A 21256-nucleotide genomic window follows, 5' to 3' on the forward strand; every position below is an offset into this window, starting at 1 on the left:
AGTTGCCATCATGACACTAAAGAAACTACATGAAAATATACATTTATTTTTCGTTCTAAGTTCTTCAAAAACCCCACTTAGGAAAGCAATACTAAACATGGTATTGACAACGATTTCATTAATCTAATATCTGAACTTTGTTTAAATTTAACCGAGGGCAATGATCAACTGCCAGAAGTAGTTAAGCAACAGGCAAAGTAACATTGTTCCATTGTACGTGCATTGGCGTGTAAAAAGAAAGGAAAAATTTTTAAAGGAAACGTCTTCTTCAAGTGGGTGGTAGCTTTTTCACACTTTTACTGTCAATAATTGCAGTACTTGTCAACAGTTTTCTCTAAATGGCTAAACCCTAAAAATTGACCTCGCTCTTTTACCCGTGGAATAAAATTCGCTCTTTTACCCGTGGAACACTTTGAGGACAATTTGAGTAAATTCATTGTCAACGAGAATATTGACGATGATAAAAGACTACTTTTACTTCAAGATGCAATTCGCCTAGTGGACAAATATAATCCCTATCGTGCAAAACCAGTCAATATGAGTGTCATTGGTCACAAAAATGAAACAACTTCTCAGGATTCTTCTGCTGCTGCTGCTGCTGCTACTGCTGGAACACAATTAAAGAAGGAGGAATTGGGTTCAATAGTGTCAGAGCATTGGAAATCTAATGCCACTATCATTTCTTTAAAAAATAGCACGACTTTAAGCACACTTGGAAGAAAAAGGGCAGGATAAAATTCAGTTGAATATACCTTGGAAACTAATATTATCGCAGCCAATAGTTAAAATATATTTTTTTTGATCTACTGTTATGCTAAAAAGCATAAACGACTTTTATCACGTAATGCTCAAATGTAAAACTGTATATATATATTAAACTTCCCCAAAAGCCTTATTAGCAATAGGCCAATTCTAAAAAAAAATAAATGAACATGGTCCTTCCTCATCAACAACATTAAAACATGAAGAAGAAGAAGAAGAAGAAGAAGAAGAAGGAGAAGAAGAAGATTTTAAATCTATCTTGGAAAATACTAGCACACCTAGTGAAAAAATTTATTTGACAATGAGGAGCACACCACTGATAGATAGACAAAAGTGAAGACATATTGATATCAACTCAACGTCACCATCATCACCCACTAGGATACAAAAGGGTAGTGGACGTTACACTACGTGTTTACGTTCAAAATGATTGAAGTTCTGAAACGTGTTTATAAAAATATTGGTGACTTGGGACGTTTAAGTTCCCCCACCACTCTTTCCAGTCACTGGTGTTCACACTAAAGGAGTACAAGAATATCTTCAAAATGAACCAAGTTGCACTCTACATCGAAGTTATAAGCTTCATGCTAATCATCACCGAAAAACTAAAGCCTTTTCCCCCCTACACATAAAGCAAGCAGATCTTTTAACTCTAGATGAAATTCAACGGCATCACAACACACCGTACATGTACATTCTACTGGCAATCAGTGTTTTTAGTCGCTTTGCGTATGCCATTCCGTTGCGAACAAAGAGAGGGGTTGAAGTTGCTCAGGCTATAGGTTGTATTCTCGAACAAAATTCATATAAAAAAATTCAAACGGATCGTGGTAGTGAATTTGTTAATCTACATATTGAAAAGGTAATAATGAAGTGTAAAAAAATGCTCTATCATAATTACGGTCCAATAAAGACTGCATTGACCGAACAATTGATAAGAACTATTACACTTCTAATTTCAAGATATTGTACGTTGAATAAAACAATGATTTGAATAAAACAAGTGATTTTTTGACGAAACTCTCCCCCGCAATCAAATTCGACGATGCGTATGAAGTGGCTCTTGTCGAATGTATTCTCAAAAATACATATGATATCCTGAGAAAAGATCGCATATATAATATAAAAGTTATACCATTCGATTGGTCACTCGTTGTCGAGTATGACTGGGTTGAAGCACTTAAATCTAGTGAATATCCACATATCACATTGAAATATAAAGAATATGGTACTATGACGGATTTGTGTTGTACAATCAATAGAAAAATCTTTTATCGTAGGAATGGTACATTCCATTTTAATTATTCAATCGAACACGATAGGATTTACATTACCTCACCTGTTGACACTGAAATGATTCATCTCAATGATAATCTGAGAGATGTTCTTAAACGGAATATGATCAGTGGCAAAAACGCTGGCACTGTTAGCGGGATGGATCATATTATTTTTGCTGATTATCCACCTGGTTTCGCCTCGGACTCTTGCATGTTTCTTTACGCGCCCTTTGTGGAAACATCAAGAGTTGGTAATTCAAATGTCCCCCTCCTACGTGTTCTTGAACGAAAAACAACCCACGAACATGTTCATTACTATAATATAAAGCATCTTCAGTATGTTCCTGTAAACACTTCATATCTGGAACTCTGTCAGTTAAGACTAAGAAGTGAATTGGGTGATCCTCTAGCAATAACAAAAGGTTTAGCTGTGATTACATGTCATTTCTAACTCATTGTCACTGCCTAAGATGAACAAAAGAAGAATTCAATTTGTCAATCCTGATATTGACTGCTATGTTGGTGCTCTGAGTCCATGTCAAATAGGTCATGAATTGGACTATTACAAGGGGGTACTGCAATGGCTGGATATGGTCTTGGTAGCTGGTTTGCTTTATCTTGTACCTGCTGCATCATCTTTATCTTGTCCTGCTGCTATTACAAGGGGCGTACTACAATGTCTGGCTATGGTCTTGGTAGCTGGTTTGCTAGGTTTGCTTTATCTTGTACCTGCTGCATCAAATTTTGCTGCTTCAACACTACAGGACTGGGGATCGGGTAAAAATTTCAACGAGAGTATTAAAGAAAATATTAGATCGTCACCAAGAGCCATTGGTAAGACATTAGAATCCCGGAAAATTGGTATGGGTTTAAAATGGGTGCGTGTTCATAATTCACTCATCAGTCTCTACCCAGGCGGGAAGCAAAGGACATCAAAAACGACTTTAAGGAATAAAAAGAAGAAGACCAATAAGCAGAAGAAGAGAAATATTGTTAGATCAAAGAAGGATTTCTTCTCCTAAGATAACCTATCTCCCCCAAAAAGAATCGCATCCATCAATCAGATCCTCATTGAATATATTCAATGCTGAAAATGTTGATGTCAGTGTAAAGTATGGCTACTATGAATAATTTCATCCTTAACAACCCCTCTCGGAAAATATACACTTTCAGATATTTTCCAATGAAGACTATTTCATTGATTTATCATCAACATTTATTCATTTCAATGTTGCGGTGAAGAAAAAGTCAGACAATACAACTCCCAGTGCTGCCGATGGTCTGTCCTATGAAAACTGTATCCTAAACAACTTATTCAAACAAATTAATGTATTTATTAAGGGAACACTGGTGAGCACTAGCAATAATTTATCCAAATGTGCAAGCTACATATAATTTATGATGATGACTCCAACGGCGTATAAGGAGTTGAGAGGACGGGCACTGGGCTATGAATATCGATCGGGTGTTGATACTGACGGTGATTTAATTGCTGCAGTGACCCAGGATTATCATCTAGTGGGAAAATTAAACCATGAGATACTTAGTATATCCCACTGGCTACCCCCCCAATGTCGAGATTGACATAAAGTTACAACTAGCCCCATCGAATTTCATTTTGAGAAAAACACTTGCTGCAGCACCTGATGCAAATGTCATTATCACCTCAGCAATTCTTCATGTTCGAAAACAACAGGTTATGAGCTCTCTTGCATTGGCAGTGGAAAAACTGAGAGCCAGTGTTAACAACATTAAACTTCTTGTCCCCCATACGATCACTAATCAACGTCACACTGCCACTGGTTCTCGCAGTTATACCGATTCATCATTTATCAATGGGAAAATCCCCTCAAAACTCGCTTTGGCCTTAGTGCATAGTGCCGGTACCATGGGATCCTGGACCGCATACACGAAGATTTTAAATTTTTTCGGTCTCTGTAGTCTTGTTTTCACATTTAATGGAATTTCGCTTCACACTCTTTCATTTAACGAGATCTTCTACAAGATTCTATATGAATTGACTATGAATCATGACTCAAAATTCTTTAAAAATGGAATAACTAATTCAATGTTTTCAAAAAATCATGGTATAATTGTTTTGGACCTGTCTGGCACCCAGGATATGAGCATAGTACGATATGGGAATGTAGGTTTAGTGTGCACATTTCCCGACGCTTTGACTGAAAGTATCACATTAATATCATTGAGTCAATTTGAAACCTATTGGGAAATCACACCCGACGGCAGTGTTCTACTAGACCTTGCACCATTAACCCAAACCAAATAATCAGTGTATTTAATATGGACTTATACATGTCCCAATATAACTCCTATTGCATCGGACTTCATTGAAAAAATTCCAAGTGTTAACAATACCCTAATCATTGTTAATAGCAGTCCATCGAGTTTGAAGACAGATCATTGGCTATGCATCTTTCAAACAGCGAAGAATATGGCATTTTTTTATCCTCTGGACAATCATATAAATTCAACACTCCACACATCAACAACTTTATTGAGAGCAGTGGGAAAACTATTATTCAAAATCTGAGGAGGGTACAGGATTTAATGACTAGGACATGTTGCTTTCATGCGCTATTCTTTTTCATGTTTAGATGTCGTGGCTATACTTACAATCAGTTTCTCAACTTTTATGTTGACTTTCCTCGATTGAATGACTTTCTTGTGAAAAATATACTTTCAAGTGTGGTTATAATTGATTTTAGTGCCCTACAAATAAGATGTTCTAAAAATGTATGTAAAATTGTTTATTAATAAAAATAATGCAGATACACGATAAAAACGACTTTTCTACATTTTAGATTTCTTCTTCAACTACTTATAGGTAAGTGTCGAGAACAGATAATGCAGGTAGATCATTTGAATTCAGTGTATACTGAATCCTGATGTGCTGCAATGTCAGGGTCACATTTTCAGTATAATGTAACTTCACTCTTATCATATCTATTTGTATAGTCAATGATACTATTTTCATTCATTTTGTAAAATTCGCATGTTTCAATTTGCTTATTTGAAGCAATATCAAGTACAGTATCTTCAAGTGGTGAATCACATTCTGTAACAGCCAAATAAAAATCAGTAGGTTTATAATCATTGTAGTCATTGTCTTCACAACGATTACTCAGAAACCCAATTCTTTTGTTATTCCAATAGTTGAATCGTAGGACTGGCTCCTCCTCCCAAGACAATCTAAAGCTACGACGATACCAATCTCTTAGCAATAAACTAAAATCACGTTTAGGATTCTTTCCAATCATACCTGGATATGTATTCTCCCACTGATTAAATTTATCATAGTGGTAATTAGAGCGTAGGTGTCCTCTAGGGTGAGAGTCACACACCTCTTCAAGACAGTACTTACAACCTTTAATTTGTACAGCATATCCTCTATGCAATTTACACGAGTTGCATAATCTGCACTTTTCATCATACTCATCAATCATTGTACAATTCTCACATGATGACCAGCTGCCCAGTGTATACATGCATACTGGACATGTGTGCAACATTTTTTCATGTGTTGACACTCTCGCCGCCAAAATGAAACTGAGCTACGATCAACAAATTTAGTCGGATAGAGAGGGAGAGAGAGTAGTAAATTCTCTTTGAACAACATATTTCTCATGAAAAAATCATAGTCTTAATTTTCTAGGGTAGTGTGTGTTTAAAGTAAATCCGCAATAACATTTTGTCGTGTCGTTATTAATACGTCAATAAATTTTATAAATGCATCTGGGCCACGATGTAAAAGCTTCATGCAATAGTCTAATGACGGAGAATCAATTTTCATTATATCGACAAGTATTCCCTGAGAAAATATATTCCGTTGAAGAGATAACTCCAGAAAATTATCATCTAGAATCAAACGTTTTTCCATAAACACAAGATTTCCTATAATTTTCTCTTTCTCAAATCTATCCATCTTTTAGAGTCCTAGCACTCTCACAACCAACTTCTGACTAACCATGATTCTTTTTCTACTTTAAAAATATACGCTAACCTTCTATAGAACAAATATCTTCGATTTAGAAACAATTTTATTGAATATAATTCCAACAAAAATAATAACTGATTCAATTTATTCACCTCGATATATTTCACCAGTGTATCTAAAGCAGCTTGAACTCTATTTATATGCACAATATTTTGTTTCGCTGCAAAGCATAATTGTTCCTCCAATTTAAATTTTCTCCATGATATTACATATTTTGCATACCTATCGTCCCCTTCAAAACTTATTCTACATCCTCGTGTAATTTCAACTGTTACATTTGGTACCCTTACCATTGTCTTATTCCTACTACCTGCTCCGCCATTAAGCTCCATTAGTGTAAATATAGCACTCATTTTCTTAGCTAATATCATGTCAAATAATAATAAACTGTTCTCTTTCTGAATTCAATTCTCTTACTAATTTGAACTACTATGAAAATCACCCCCTATACTGAATCCGATTACTATACTAATCAAGTTACCGTATATTCACTACCGTTATTAGAAACATCTCTGATTTACTCAGAAAATGGGTGTTGTCTCGGAAACCCATCTGGTAAGGCATGTACCGTTCATAGTAATAGATGATTGCCCGTGGTAAGGCATGTATCGTTGAAACTGCACACATAATTATGCCCCAGGCTTGTAGGGTTCGTGTCAATAGATGAATTAAGACTCATATATGGTTCTTACGGAAGGGATACTCGTATAAACTTCAAAGAGGGCTCATTTGATTGGAAATTGAAAGTTCTAGTTGACTCGTGAGAGTCAAAAGAGATTGGAGGTAACCTAGCCCCCCTTTGACGCCCCCCTTTTTATCTCAAACCCATCTGATAAGAACTTCGAGATATCCATTTTTTTAAAACAGTGCAAAGACCATGTAACGAAAACTCCGGGGTCGACACAGCCCCCCAGGGCCCGAAGGCAGGCGTTGTAAATTATGCCCTCGGGGAATATATGGTTCTTACGGAAGGGGTGCTCGTAAAAACTTCAGAGAGGGCTAATTTAATTGGAAATTGAAAGTTCTAGTTCAGTTATTGAGAGTCCGAATGCATGCGTTAAAAATTTTGAGATAGCCGTTAAATTAAAAATTGTTCAAAAGTCAGATAACAAAAACTCAGGTGTCGACACAACACCCCAGGGCCCGGGGGCAGGCGTTGTAAGTTATGCCGTGGAACATAAATGGTTCCTATGAAAGGGATACTCGTATAAACTCCAGAGAGGACTCATTTGATTGGAAATTGAAAGTTCGAGTTCACCTTTTAATAGTCAAATGAGATCTGAGGGCAACTAGCCCCCCCCCCCCATGCCTTCTTTTTCCAAACCCATCTGATGAAAATTTTGAGATAAACATTTTGTTAGAAAAAAATAGTTCAAAGATCGGATAAGAAAAACTCCGGTGTCAATACAGCTCCCCAGGGCCCGGGGAAGGCATTCTAAGTTTTCACCTGAAGCTTTTTATGGTTCACGTAATAAGAATCCTTGTATAAACATCATACAGAGCTAAATTCATAGGAAACCGAAAGTCCTCGTTTAATCTTTAAGATTCAAGAGAGTTAAGGGGCCCATAGCCCCTAAATCTCTTAATATAATAAAAAATATACATTTTTAAAAACAGGACGCATTGATATATTAGAACATCTTAAGTGTCTTAAAACAAAACATCTCCCATCTGATCTTAAAGAAACTTTAATATATTAAAACTAAAGATGCCTCAATAAATAGTAAATTTAGAACTAGCTGAATCCGTTGTTCATTTGCTTAAATATCCTATGGTTCAGGACTCAATTAAAGGGTTCAGAGTGCCAAACACTGTTGAGCGGGTCTTTAGCTACAGACCCCTTCCCCTGGAATCAAAGGGACCCATAGGTACAGTTAGGTTTAGCCCATTTGTAGGGTAACAATTGTTTTAAATTCATCCAGAAAGTCCTCAGATGGGCACACCCATCTTCATTGAGGGGTTGTATCGAAAACAGGAGGAGCAAATCTTGATGTTACAAGTTTCCCATTTTTTTCAGGAGGTTTTTTCAGGAGGTCCCATTTTTTTCAGGAGGTCCCATTTTTTTCAGGAGTGTTTTTTTTTCACCAGCTAAAATTCAATCCATTCTTGAATTTACCCGGCACCTACCCGACCTACCTGATTCGTCAATCTACCCGACATAAGGGTATCTTGTCGGCGTAATTGGAACCCTCCGAAATGAACTTACGTTAAGCCTGGGTTATTGGTCCTTTTCAGGCAAATTGAGATGTTTCATGGGAAATACCACTTTCTAAAAAATTATTAGCACCCTAGGCTGTATCCAAGGGGAGGGAGGGGGGAGTTGCAATCCCCCTCTTACCAAAATTTGTTTGTTTGACTCGTACAAAAATAACAAAAAAACATGTAAACAAATTTTCGTATTTTTTTTGTAACCCCCCTTCCTTTAACAAGATCTTGGATACGGCCTTGTTAGCATCTATTTAATAGAATTTGAACTTGAGAGAGGGGGAACAGTCCTCTGTCAAATGACGTCTTTGGTCTTTATAAATTAAATAATATAATTATATGTATTTCAGCCGGAGACTCCCAGACACGCGTTGACGTCAGGAGTACACCCTGACGCCGCGGCGCTGTGATGAACAACGTCAACATCCGTCGGAGAGACTAGTTTTATAAGCAAGTTCGAAGGTGTAAAAGCGTGAATTATATGTGCCATAAAAATGGCTGTAGCTGAGCCAAATCCTGGCCCTTTGCCACATTTATGTTTAAAGTGGAATAACTATCAATCAAATTTAGCCAATGTTTTCGATCAGCTATTACAAAGTGAAACATTTGTTGATGTGACATTAGCTGCTGAGGGACAGTCAATTAAAGCGCACAAGTTAGTATTGTCAGCATGTTCCCCCTATTTTCAAATTTTATTTAACGAAAATCCATGTCCACATCCTATTATAATATTGAAAGATACAAAATATGACGATTTAAAAGCAGTTGTTGAATATATGTACAAAGGTGAGATCAGTGTTCCTCAGAATGAACTAAATTCACTCCTCAAAGTTGCAGATAGTTTAAGAATTAGAGGACTTTCTGAGATGGAGACCTCATCTCCTACGCCCCCCTCACCAAATGCTAAGAAACCCGAGAGCCCTCACAGCACCTCAGCAAAAGAAGATCAGGCATCACCACGACCTGCCAAAAGAAGACGATCTTCTGGGGACCAGCCCTCCTCCGAGGTCCCTAGTAGTCCCTCAAATGAACTCATTTCTGCTGTTGAAGTACCTACAAGTTCCTTTGGTGCTGTCACTGTTACACCTGTTCTTTCTTCCAATCAAAAGGAAGAAGCGGTTTTGAAGCCAGGAATTGAAGATCTTATCAGAGAAGAAGAAAGGGTAAGTTAACTATGTTTTTGTTTGAGCTACTAATTGTTCTTATCTGTTTAATATGTGATGCATACTGGGGGAGGTTTTTGGAGGCCTCAGACCCTACCGTACTTATTTATTAAAATGTTGGTAAATATCTACCAAATCATATTGCCCCCCCCCCTATATATGCCAATTCATGGTATATATTTCTACATTATGGGGGGGGGGGGTAATGTTTAAACTTACCTCCCATTTACATCAGAAACAAAATTTGCCCCACCCCACCCCCTAATGTATAAATATATACCCTTAATTGGCATACATATGGGGGGGGGGGCTGAAATTCATTTCCGATAGAAATGATTATTATATTCGTAATAATCATAAAAAAATGCATCGAGTGGTATATTCACTTTATGCGTAAGTCAATAATATGATTTGGTAAATATTTACCAAAATGTTTTTGTTTTTAAAATATAAAACAACCTTTTGCCATTTCAAAATTGCTCCTGACACCTGGATGTAGCCTTGAGTAATATCCAGAATTTACTGATTTTGCAAAATAACGTTTTTTATAGGATAAGAGAAAATAATACATTTTTATTAGGCATTTCCAGGTTTTTCAGTCTCTGTGGATGGGTGTATAGGTATAATTTTGTAGGCGGCTGGGAGTTGTAAGCCTAAATACTAGTTGTTAAGCTTCTAGATTTTAAGGTTTTCTAGTTGGCAACAAGAAAACCTTATGGTCTAATATAAAACCATACCAAATAATACGATGAAGCATTATAGGGGTGGGGGGAGGGTAAACCCTGTTTTGGGTTTTCTGTTGGCTGTGTCAATATTTGACCAGGATTAATCATTTCAACTATGCTAGCCATGATCAGGTCCATTTTACCACTACCCCTACAACCCTTAATACATATTTTTGAATAGTCCAACCTAGGCCTATCCATTGAGCTTGTTTTCAGAACAAGAAATTACATTCCCTAACTCGTTGCGATACTTGGTCAGAGGCATAGCTAGGTTCTTCAGCCTCTGGGGACAATATTGAGTTTTTGCACCCCCTCTACCATCATTACAACAATATAAGTAAAAAAAAACTCAGTCTGGCACCCCCTCAGAGGCTGCCATCCCCCTTGCCATCTCCCTAGCTACGCCACTGTACATGGCTTGGTGTTCCAATCACTTTTTTTTTGCACGGACGCAATTAAAATTCTCAATGTCTTGGAAAAGATTTTTCCTTGGGAGAGGGATTTTGCCCTGATTGACAAGTGCTCTATATTTGCTTAGCCTAGTTTAGGCAACCCTATGCCTAGGGTTGTATTTTGGCCTATGATTGTAATATCTCTCAAATAAATACTTTTTTGTTTCCTTGGCAAAGGTTTTGGTAAATATTTACCAAATCATATTATTGAGTTTCAAATGAAGTGAATATACCATTCGATGCCTTTTTTATGCTGATTACGAATATAACAACCGTTTCTACCGGAAATTTTGCCCCCCCCCCTATATATGTCAATTCAGGATTTTCAGTATTTGCACATACGGGGGTGGAGGTTAGGTTAGGGGGGGGGGGGCTGAAAATCATGTCCTATAGAAGTGATTATTATATTCGTAATCAGCATAAAAAAGGCATCGAAGTATTCAGTTTATTTGAAACTCAATAATATGATTTGGTATATATTTACCAAGGTTTTAATAGCTTTATTATTTTGCAACTTTTACTATTTGGTGTATTTCTTAATATAGACTCAAAGTTGTTCCTTGTGTCGTCCCCCCTCCCTCCATATTCTGTTGGTAGGTTCACACAAGTGCAACCCTATGGGGGAGGGGGTTGGGATTCACACAAGTAGCCTTCATTTTAATGTGGAGACCCCCTTTATCCGTTGATAAACTGATTAGAAAACACCCCCCCCCTCGTGCGTAAGTTTTGTTGTCTGTACCTGGTGATAGTGTCCACGAATGGGATCTACTTTTTCAGTTTTTATCCTTTGTTTTTTTTAAGTCGTTTTTTAGCAATCTTTTTTTGAATATAGCATGTGTTGCACCCTTAGATAAAACTTCCATTGTATTTTCGTTATATATTTAAGACATCTGCAAATGAAAAGCTAGAATGAGGGAAATCCATGGAATATCAGGAAGGGATAGGAGCAATGGTGTAATTTTGTCAAAATACTGGGGGGGGGGGGCAAAGTTGGAGCCAGTTTTCCCAAATCAAGTGAAAATGACAGTGAAAACTGAAAAATCAGACATATATTACCTTAAAGGCAAAAGATTTTTTGCCATAAACTATATTTCAGCTGGGGGGGACTGAGATCTGGGGGCAAACTTGGGTCTGGAGGGGGTAGTTACCCCCTACCCCATGGCAAACTACGGCCCTGAATAGGAGTCTTTTCATGAGATCCCCCTGGAAAACCCACCTACTGCCCTCGTAAGTACTAGAACTGTGTTTGCTTATCGCTATGAATCTAAATAGTTTTAGGATCAAGATAATGGCAGTCTTGAGAAATAACAGCTGAGAGTTCTTTGAACCTTAATTTGTATTGAATATTTAATAGGAAGAATTTACAAAGGATTTCACTTTCTATGAACCTTCATATTTGAAAAATTATCACTTAACCAAAATAAACCTTCGATTTGTCAGAGTTAATCGTTTGATCATGGAAGCTTTGCCTTAAGAACAGGTAGAGAGTGGTGCACAGGCCAGTAACTAAGCTGGGGTAGTAGCCTTAGGCCTCCTATAATCAGTTCATTAAAGAACCAATATTCGACTGAATTTTTTTTAATCCTTCACTATGTAACCATAAAGATGCTCATAGTACGAGCTAGGTAAAATAAGTAATTATTTCATAGTAGACAGCAAAATGACTTTCTTTTTCCCTGAATTCCACATACTAGTCGTATATTGACAAAACAATATTTTTTGTTGTCACCATATATCAGGAGAGGTTGATTTAAGGTAGGGGAACCAGCAGCGGATCCAGGGTACCGTTGAGATCTCTGCTTTGATGCTGTGCCTATGTCCCCCCATCGAAGCTCAAAGCAGGACTGCCACTGAGAATTTGGTAATATCCCAAGATTTACTTCCGAAAGACAGTAAGATTGGAAACGATATTAGAAATAATAATATAACTGCTTGATATACTCTTTGGGTGTAATGTTTGAAATATGTACTTTTCACAAGATCCAAAGTCAGGAGCGAAAAATTTTCACATTTTGTGAAAATTAAGAAGTGACAACCGTGGCTGGAAGGATTATTGAGGCTCTCCCAAATCGTTGTGACAGGTGCGCCTGAGGGTATTTCTGGGTCTACCTTTGCAAAGTAATGTGTGGATCGCTGTGGTTGCCAATGCATTATTTTTGTGATAAAAAGTAGTACTTTTCCATTCAAAGAATGTTTAAGTTGGGATAATAAATTTCATACTCTCATTTATAAACACAGGGCCGTATCCAGATTTTTTTCGGGCAGGGGGGGGGGGTTACCAAAAACGCATAAAAAATAGTTTATATTCATTTTTTTTTACGTTTTTACACGCCGGACGGACATTTCGGGCGGGGGGTTTAGACCTCTACCTTCCCTAGATACGGTTTCGAACAAGTACTTAGTCAGGTTCTTCGTTGATTTAGCTTTACTTTCTTGTTTACCATTTATTCATAGGCTAATTTTGCATTTCAATTATATATTATAATGACTTCTAATGAAAGCTTGTTAAAATTAGGTCATATCCTTAAAACTAAAATATTAAAAAAGTTTCTATCTGACAGATTTAATAATTTTAGTGATAAGGATTAATAAACTTGTAGGATTTAAATTATCAGCTTGGGCAATTTTATTAAAATTTATTAACATGTTTGTGTATTTAAATTGCTCAACCAATCGTAATGTTTTATCATTTAGATCTAAAATAAATATTGGGCAAACACATTTCTAATTCAGTTTAATCTAAGTTTAATATCAAAGTTTCTTAATTAAAAATTAAAATATATTTTAGTATAATTTATATACTTGTGGAAGTGTTAAACCTGATAAGACATGAATCCAAAGACATGCCTGCTATTACTACTACTAACAACTCACTGCAGCACCAGGCCATCTGAGGCCAACACAACTACGGACGGTCCTCCTTCGTCCCAATCTTGCCCTGGGTGCAGAAATTTTAGGGGTGCGAAATTTAAAATAAATAATATAACGGTTATAATCATTTTGTTATTTTGGAATTTAATTTTTATTGAACTAAAGTAGGGTTACAGTTAATAAATCAAATTAATTATTAATTAATTAATAAGAGGAAAATAAATTAAATGAAGATAATAATAATAATAATTGAATCAACACAATAAAAATTCACATAAGGAGAGGATTGAGGTGGAGGCATTCACTCTATCCCTGCTAATTTATGCCCATCTCATATTTCAATACCTCTCTAGTTACATAAATAAGAAAACTTTGTTATTTATATGCTGTGTCTATGAATCCAAAGACATGCCTACTATTACTACTACTAACAACTCACTTCAGCACCAAGCCATCTGAGGCCAGCACAACTACGGACGGTCCTCATCTATTCAAAGCCTCCCGCTTTACACCCTCCCAAGAATCTATACATGGATTTACTTATAGTCCTGTACATATTTATGGGAGGGGGTAGCTGCCTTGTTCAAGCTTTCTTTTAGTTGTGATGGTGCACACATCGCTGCATTCTGGTCTGATAATCTTTGGGGGAGAGAGAGGGCAGAAGAATTTTGAAGAGAAGGCACAATTTTGCAAGGACATAAGATAAATCTTCCATGTTCCCCTTGAATATTTTCGAGTTTTTGGCAGGAGGAGTAAGTTCCTTTTTTTGTCCACTCTGTGTACAAATATGGTCACCTAACATTTTACACCAGTTCTAAATTACGTAGTCATGATGCACTGCTACACGGCTGCGTGTTGCTGAAATTGTGAAATGTCATATTAGCCTAACATCTGTGATACTATCTGGCGATCATCATTTTTGGTCCGATGTTAGTTTGCCATCATGCTCAAAACTTTGCCTTGGGTTGATTTCTTTCGTTCCATTAAGACGATTCGAGATTAAACGGAAAATAGCCTGTTGAATAAGCCTTTCCTCAGCTTTCTGTGACCATGTATCAATATCGTACTGACGCATCGGTCCCAAATGGTCACCCCTGGGGAAAGAAGAAGCGGTGGAAAAGTTAGCAATCTTACAACTGGGAAAACATGACCGTTTATGTTAGTCGACAAGGGGCGTTGAAATGTTGAATAAAAGGGTATGACTCCACTGGTGTGATTTTTTAGTAATCTGATTTCCTTTTTGTGGTGGTTGTTAGATCAAAGAGTCTTTCTCGTGCAAATTGCTTCTATCAAATGCAGGTGACTTCAATCGTAAACCAGTTAAACGTTGGATATTCAAAATAAGCAGGAAAAATAGGATATATTTGAGTAAACTTTCCCCCAACTCTCAATAGTCCAATTTGGGTTCCTATGGGATATGGATTGTCCTTTGTCAGGCATATATTAACACATTCACAACATATTACAAACACAATATATTAACACATAACACAATTTACATGTGCTAATAACACATGTGAATTTAAATGGAGATTTATTTAATGGTGGTAATGATAAGCGGCAGCAGCGGCAAATATATTTGTTTGTTTGTGTGTGTGTATGTATGAGAGGGGGGATTCAATGGTGTTTTAGGTGAGGGGGGAGTAGGGGGGACACTTGCCGTGGGTGCAGAAATTTTAGGGGTGCGAAATTTAAAGTAAATAATATAACGGTTATAATCATTTTGTTATTCTGGAATTTTGTAGTTAATAAATTATATGAATTATTAACTAATTGATGATATGAAGATAAATTAAATAATTAAAGAAGATAATAATAATAATTAAATCAACACAATAAAAATTAGAAGGTAAATTATTAAATAATAAATTAATTGAAAGTAATTTTTTTAATAAATGAAAATTTGTTAAAATTTCGCCTAAAAATTTTGGGTTACCAGGGGGGGGGGTGCTAATCAAAATTTTGCCCAGGCAGCAAGAGAGGCTAGAACCGCCACTGGGGGGATGCGTACAAAAAAAAAAAGAAGCATGAAGATTATATGAAAAACGATTCTTCTCTTGTACTGGGTTAGAGGGAATTAGGCTAGAACAGCAGTTCTTAAAGCTTTAGAATTTTTCGGATTGCCGTCCATTTCAAAATTCGTCCATGGCTCGCTCACGCTTTCGTTAGAATTTACATTAAAATCAATTAGGGCTCACTAATGCGTGAAACATATGGTTTACGTGGCCATATCTTTCTCCGCCCCTATCTCTGTAGGTAAAGACCACAGTTTATAGAATTATCAAGTAAGTTTATCGCAGATCATTTCTGGTCTTCGTTCTCGGTGCGAACAAAAAGCTCCTCCCACTTATTTCTTCACTTATGGATCAGTGTGTTTGCGTCTATCAATGAGAAATGGTTACAAAGTGCATTATTCGTAATAGCGGGTTTCCACTTATTTCCGATGGTTTCGCGTCTGACTTGTCTACCCGTGAAAAGAGCTGATGCCGCTTATGTTTATATCTGCAAAAACGTTCTCCGGAGCACTCGCACCCTGGCCCGGGTTTTTATAATGGGTGAGATAGGGAATGATCATACTGGATAATTATATAAACTGTGGTAAAGACCAAAGTTGTTTTTTGGTTTAAAGAATTGATTAAATGGTTGGTTACATACAGTGTTGTAAATATATTTGATGGTTCAGCCAAAATCCCTTCATGGTACCAGTTGGGGGGGGGGGGGGTACAGAGGGAGCGCTTGCCCCGCTTGCAGAAATTTTAGGGGTGCTAAATTTCAAATAAATAATCTAACGGTTATAATCATCTTGTAATTTTCGAAATTTAATTTTTATTAAAATAAAGTAGGAGACGCATTATTAAATTATTAATTAATTAATAAAATGAATTATTAAGTAAAAAATTAAATAATGATAATTAATTTAAGATTATAATAAAATAAATTATCAATTAATTAATACAATAAAAATAAATTACAAATTGTCCAAAAATTATTCCGTTCTTTTTAATTTTGGCCATGTGCATTGTTGAAAAATTTGTCACCAAATCAGGATTTTATAAGCCCAAATGGGGTACCCAACCTGGCACCATTAATTGCAGCACTTACTACGCTCAAGCTCTGGATCCAAGGCCCACTTCTAGGTAAATAACGTGAGCCCAGTAGCATCAGTTGGGGAGGCATCTGTTCGCTCTGGATTGTTTACCCTCCTCCCTAGATTTTGAAAAATACTTTTTTTGGGGGTTATTTATATTGAAAAATACCGCTTTGGTATTTTTGTTACTAAAATTGAAAACACGACAAATTTGCCCACTAAATCTATAAAATACATTTACCTCCCTAATTTACCGCCACCACATGAGGCAACCATGCAAGTATCATATTTTTACTATGAAATAATTTGTGCGGATTCAGGGCCCAAACCCTAACCCCTGGGGTAGATCGAGGACAAGGTCGTATCCAGGGGAAGGAGGCTAGGGGTTTTGACCCCCTCTGATATTTTGTTCGGCTCGTAAAACGTAGCTAAATACATATGAACAAACTTTTGGTGTGTTTTTAAAATTTTTTTTGCAAAATACCAATCAAATAAAAATCCTTGGTACGGCCTTGGTCGAGGACGAAAGATAAAAGAGGACAAAAGATAAAACACTTATAAATTATTAAGTAAGGATTTACTTTTGTTCCTCAACTAGTTTGAAATGCATACATTATGTAAATTTTTCAGGAAGTGATGTAAAATGTAAATGTGACAAATTACACAGGAATTTATTTACAATATCTAGCATAATTCATGGCTAGTATATTATATCGACATAAAAAGCTGTTGAATAAACTTAATAATATTGTATTACCACTACCAGAATAAAATATGCTGACGCATGATTGTTAAGGTTGTATTTAGAATTCATTAACATGTAGCATTTCTAATCTCTCTCACAGTAAAGCTACAACAAGTCTAGCCTTAAAGATCTTTCTTTGTGGATTGGGGGTATATCAAAAAGTTTTTCCAGGGGATATCTGCAATGTCAAAAAAGAATTTTTTTAGGCAACTATTTTAAATGTTGGTACTTATGTAGAAAGCGGTAAGTGTGTTGCGAAAACAGATACGATTAGCCGGTACTTATATGAGACACTGTATAAAGATTGGTATTACAGACGGTTTCTCACTCTGGGAACAATATTTAAATTTTATCTTTTTGGGGTTTAGGGGGACTAAAAGGTACCTAGGTTGCGTTAGGTTAGGTTACGTATTTAATATATGCTATACTATACCCCCACCCCACCCCCTTAATGTGCAAATATATAGCCCACATTTGTATCTGAACTCAGTCTTTTGACAGGAGTGAATCTCCAGCATTTCATTGGGGGAGGGGCAAGAGGGGGCCATATCCGGAAATCTCTCCACATTACTGGGGAGGGGGATAACTACCCCCCTTGGCCCCCACCCCTCAACGACTTCCCTGTCTTTTGAAGCAAATTTTTAGGAGACAGGAACTTTTTCTGTGTGGAACATAGGCTTGTGGACATGTCGTCTCCAATCATACCTGTTTATGACTATACCGTCTCACTTAAAAGTTTATATTAAAATCTAAAACGATAAGCTATTTTTCTCCAAAATTTGGATCTAAACGTATTTGTAAAAGTTTTAGAAGATTTAACAGTTTATAAGTAATAATTCGAAGACTAAGGTGAAAAAGGAAAACACTCCACGGAATTAATGGTGTACCCAGTTTGATTTTTAGGGAATCGAGAGGGTTTTTGAAGAAGTTGTCGAAGTAAGTTTTCTTATAACACTTAAAATCTAGGTTTTAGCTTATTTTGACGTTGTTTGCCAAATTTTGCTCAGGGTGGTCCTTGGGAGGATCTTTGACGTAATAAAAGTAACAGAAAATATTAATCCTTTGTAAAGTTTGGTATCGATAGTTTCGAATCCTAGGAAAATATCGGTGAAAAAGAATGGCCAATGTCGTGACAAGTTCTTCAAGGTATTTAGTGCAAGACTTGAAGACCAAAAAGTGCAACTATGGCAATCAGCTGTGGACAAATCTCCGAGACTTACTTTGTATAGAGAAGTAAAAGAGAATTTTGGTCAGGAGTTTATTTTAAGCTGGGATTGCCCATTAAATATCTGAATATTTGGATTCAGATTCTAGAAAATTGTCTTCCAATTTATGCTAAGGTTGTAAGGAAAATGAGGGACGGTCCGGAAGTCAGATATAGTTGCTTAAGATGTGAGAAAAATGATTATGGGTTGGGCCATTTCCTCCTCCGGTGTAAGCAACTTTCTCATTTAAGGGGATCAATTATCCAGGATGGGGAAGATAGGCTGCTTTGTGAGTTAATGAGGTCGAGGACTTCCTGTTATATTGTGGCAGTAGGAAATTTTGTATTGATGGGAAGGATGTCAAATGAAGTGTAATTTTTCTTTAGTAAATGTCTTTTTTGTATATGGCTTTAATTGGCTTTTAAATACAGATTATTATTATTATCTTTACATGATACATACATTAGTTCAGATAATATACATCTATGAAATAATGTAAGTCATAAAATCTTGAAGCACATGGGACCTATTTCACACCAGGTATGTACATAGGGCAATGACCTCGCGATTTTTTCCATGTCTTTGTATAATGTTCTGTAATTTTTATTTTTATGTCTATTTTGATGACTTGTTCCCGTCTATACAATGAATTCCCAACCGCCTGTCTCTCTCTCTCGCTCTCACCATCGTTATCTGAACCCTTCTCACGATGATAGTGCTGAACGCTATACATCTTGGTCCATATCCATTCACAAAATGGGTTTGAAATATATATATATATATATATATATATATATATATATATATATATATATATATATATATATATATATATATATATATATATATATATAAATATAAAGATAGCCATTAGAATACAAGAGGGTCCCTGGCTGTCAAATTACTCACATGCTTATTTCCTTTGAGCTAATTCTTGATGTTTTCCAAGCAGGTATGCTAGAATATTTTAGGGACTGCCCTTTCCCTAGCTTTAACATAAAAAAAATATGCTCTGTTCGTTCGAAAAAACGAAATTAACACTCTTTAATGATGTAAGTTTCGCTAAATCAGAATATCTCCATCTCTGGCACAAAACGGGATAAGTTATATGGTTTTCTAAGATTCCTGGGAAAGTAGGGATAACTGAAAGCCGACCGGCTTTCAGTTTTCTGTCGTTTTTTCGGTTCTTTTATCCAAGTTTTACAGGTTATGGCAACATCGCCCTATCAGTTCTAAAGAATTTGGCAACACAAACTTAAAAGGTAATAATGGACGAGGTTGGGTGATTAAAAATAGCAACATACATTGTAGTAAAATTCGGGTAGGCCTGCTTGTCGGTTATTGGAAACACATTCAAAAATTACGCTTAGGATACATCTCAGTAAACCGGTTTTATAGCTACAAAACAAGTAATGGATAATACAATGCATTGGACTTATACAGAATGCATTAGACTTGTAATATTTGGGCTGTATATTTTCACATTAAGGGTGGGGGTTAGATTATGCTAGGTTACATTAGATTTCCATAATTTCGTTTCTAAAGTATTATTTTATCATCATGTTTTATTATTTTTCATTAGAATTAACCTAACTTCACTTTTTGGATGTATTTCCAATAACCGACAAATACCAAAATTCATGCAAATCTCGGGGGTGGGGATGAAGAATCCTTGCATTTGTGTCAAGTCCTCTTGGGTATTGCTTCAGTGTATTGTTGGCAATTTTGGAAAATATTTTAAGGTTTGATTTATGCTAATACAGTTAACGATCTATTATTTCAAATATATTCAAAGTAACCCTTGTGTCTGGGTTGGAATTAGTTTTCGTAATTAGCATTCTTTGATTTTGTATAGCAGGTTTTACAATAACTTGCGGAATATAAATAACTTATTATGTTTAAAATGGAATATGTTTATCGATGTTTAATTAGTTCTGGGATATAATGATTTATGGTTCTGGTACGAATAAAAATGATTCGTTTTAATTTATTTTCATTTTAATAAAAGAATATGTAAATCTCGTGTCTGTTTTGTTAAGAGTAGTTGTCTTTTAAATAGTCCCACAATTGTAATTAAAAAAAACATGTTTAATATATAACATATGAGAAACTCAAATTAGGCCCAAGAACCAAGAAGAAACTCAAGTTAGGCCCAAACAGAGGGACGTATCAAACATTTTTTCTAATTTTATATAAGATCTTTTTTGAAGCCTTTCGCTTTTATTTAAGTGTCCAATGAAAAATATTTTTGAAAATTACACAACATGGCTTAATAATTTGCCTTTATTTCGTTATTTATTTCATAGAATAATTTTTGACAGTCTTTGAGCTAAAAAAAAACAAACAAAAACGGTACTCTTGCATTATGTGGACCTCTCGGGTTAACTACTGTAGAGTAGGCAATGATAAAACCCGTTTTGACATGTTTACCACTATGGACTAGGCAATGATATCGTGCTTTTCATTGCGTATGCGATATTAAACTGTGTTTTTTGGGGTTTAGAGGTGGGGGGGTACCTAGGCTAGGTTTAATATATGCTATGCTTTATCCCCCCCCCCCCAGTGTGCAAATATATAGCCCAAATTTGTTTCTAAACCATTATATATTCATCTTATTTTATTGCATTAGCATTAACCAAACTTGACTTTTTAGAAAGGCCCGCATAATGCAAGAGTACCACAAAAACAAACGGTTTTTCTGATGGAAGTTAAGAAGTTGAAGCTTGAAACAACCAAAAATACTTGCAG

At 36.0% G+C, this 21256-nt stretch overlaps 1 protein-coding gene across 3 annotated transcripts in view; it reads left to right on the top strand.

Moving 5' to 3' along the window:
- Window positions 1-21256, top strand: part of LOC148947577 (protein bric-a-brac 1-like) — a 179575-nt gene that overhangs the window by 46700 nt on the left and 111619 nt on the right. For all 3 annotated transcript variants that reach the window (XM_089095312.1, XM_089095311.1, XM_089095313.1), the window contains exon 2: window positions 8610-9422. In XM_089095312.1, the coding sequence (XP_088951438.1) occupies window positions 8754-9422 (669 nt within the window). In that variant the 5' untranslated portion in view covers window positions 8610-8753. The remainder of the gene's footprint in view (window positions 1-8609; window positions 9423-21256) is intronic.

This window comes from Artemia sp. Qi Xiang Cuo, chromosome 10, assembly GCF_049724085.1.
Source record: "Artemia sp. Qi Xiang Cuo chromosome 10, ASM4972408v1, whole genome shotgun sequence".
Lineage (NCBI taxonomy): Eukaryota > Metazoa > Arthropoda > Branchiopoda > Anostraca > Artemiidae > Artemia > Artemia sp. Qi Xiang Cuo.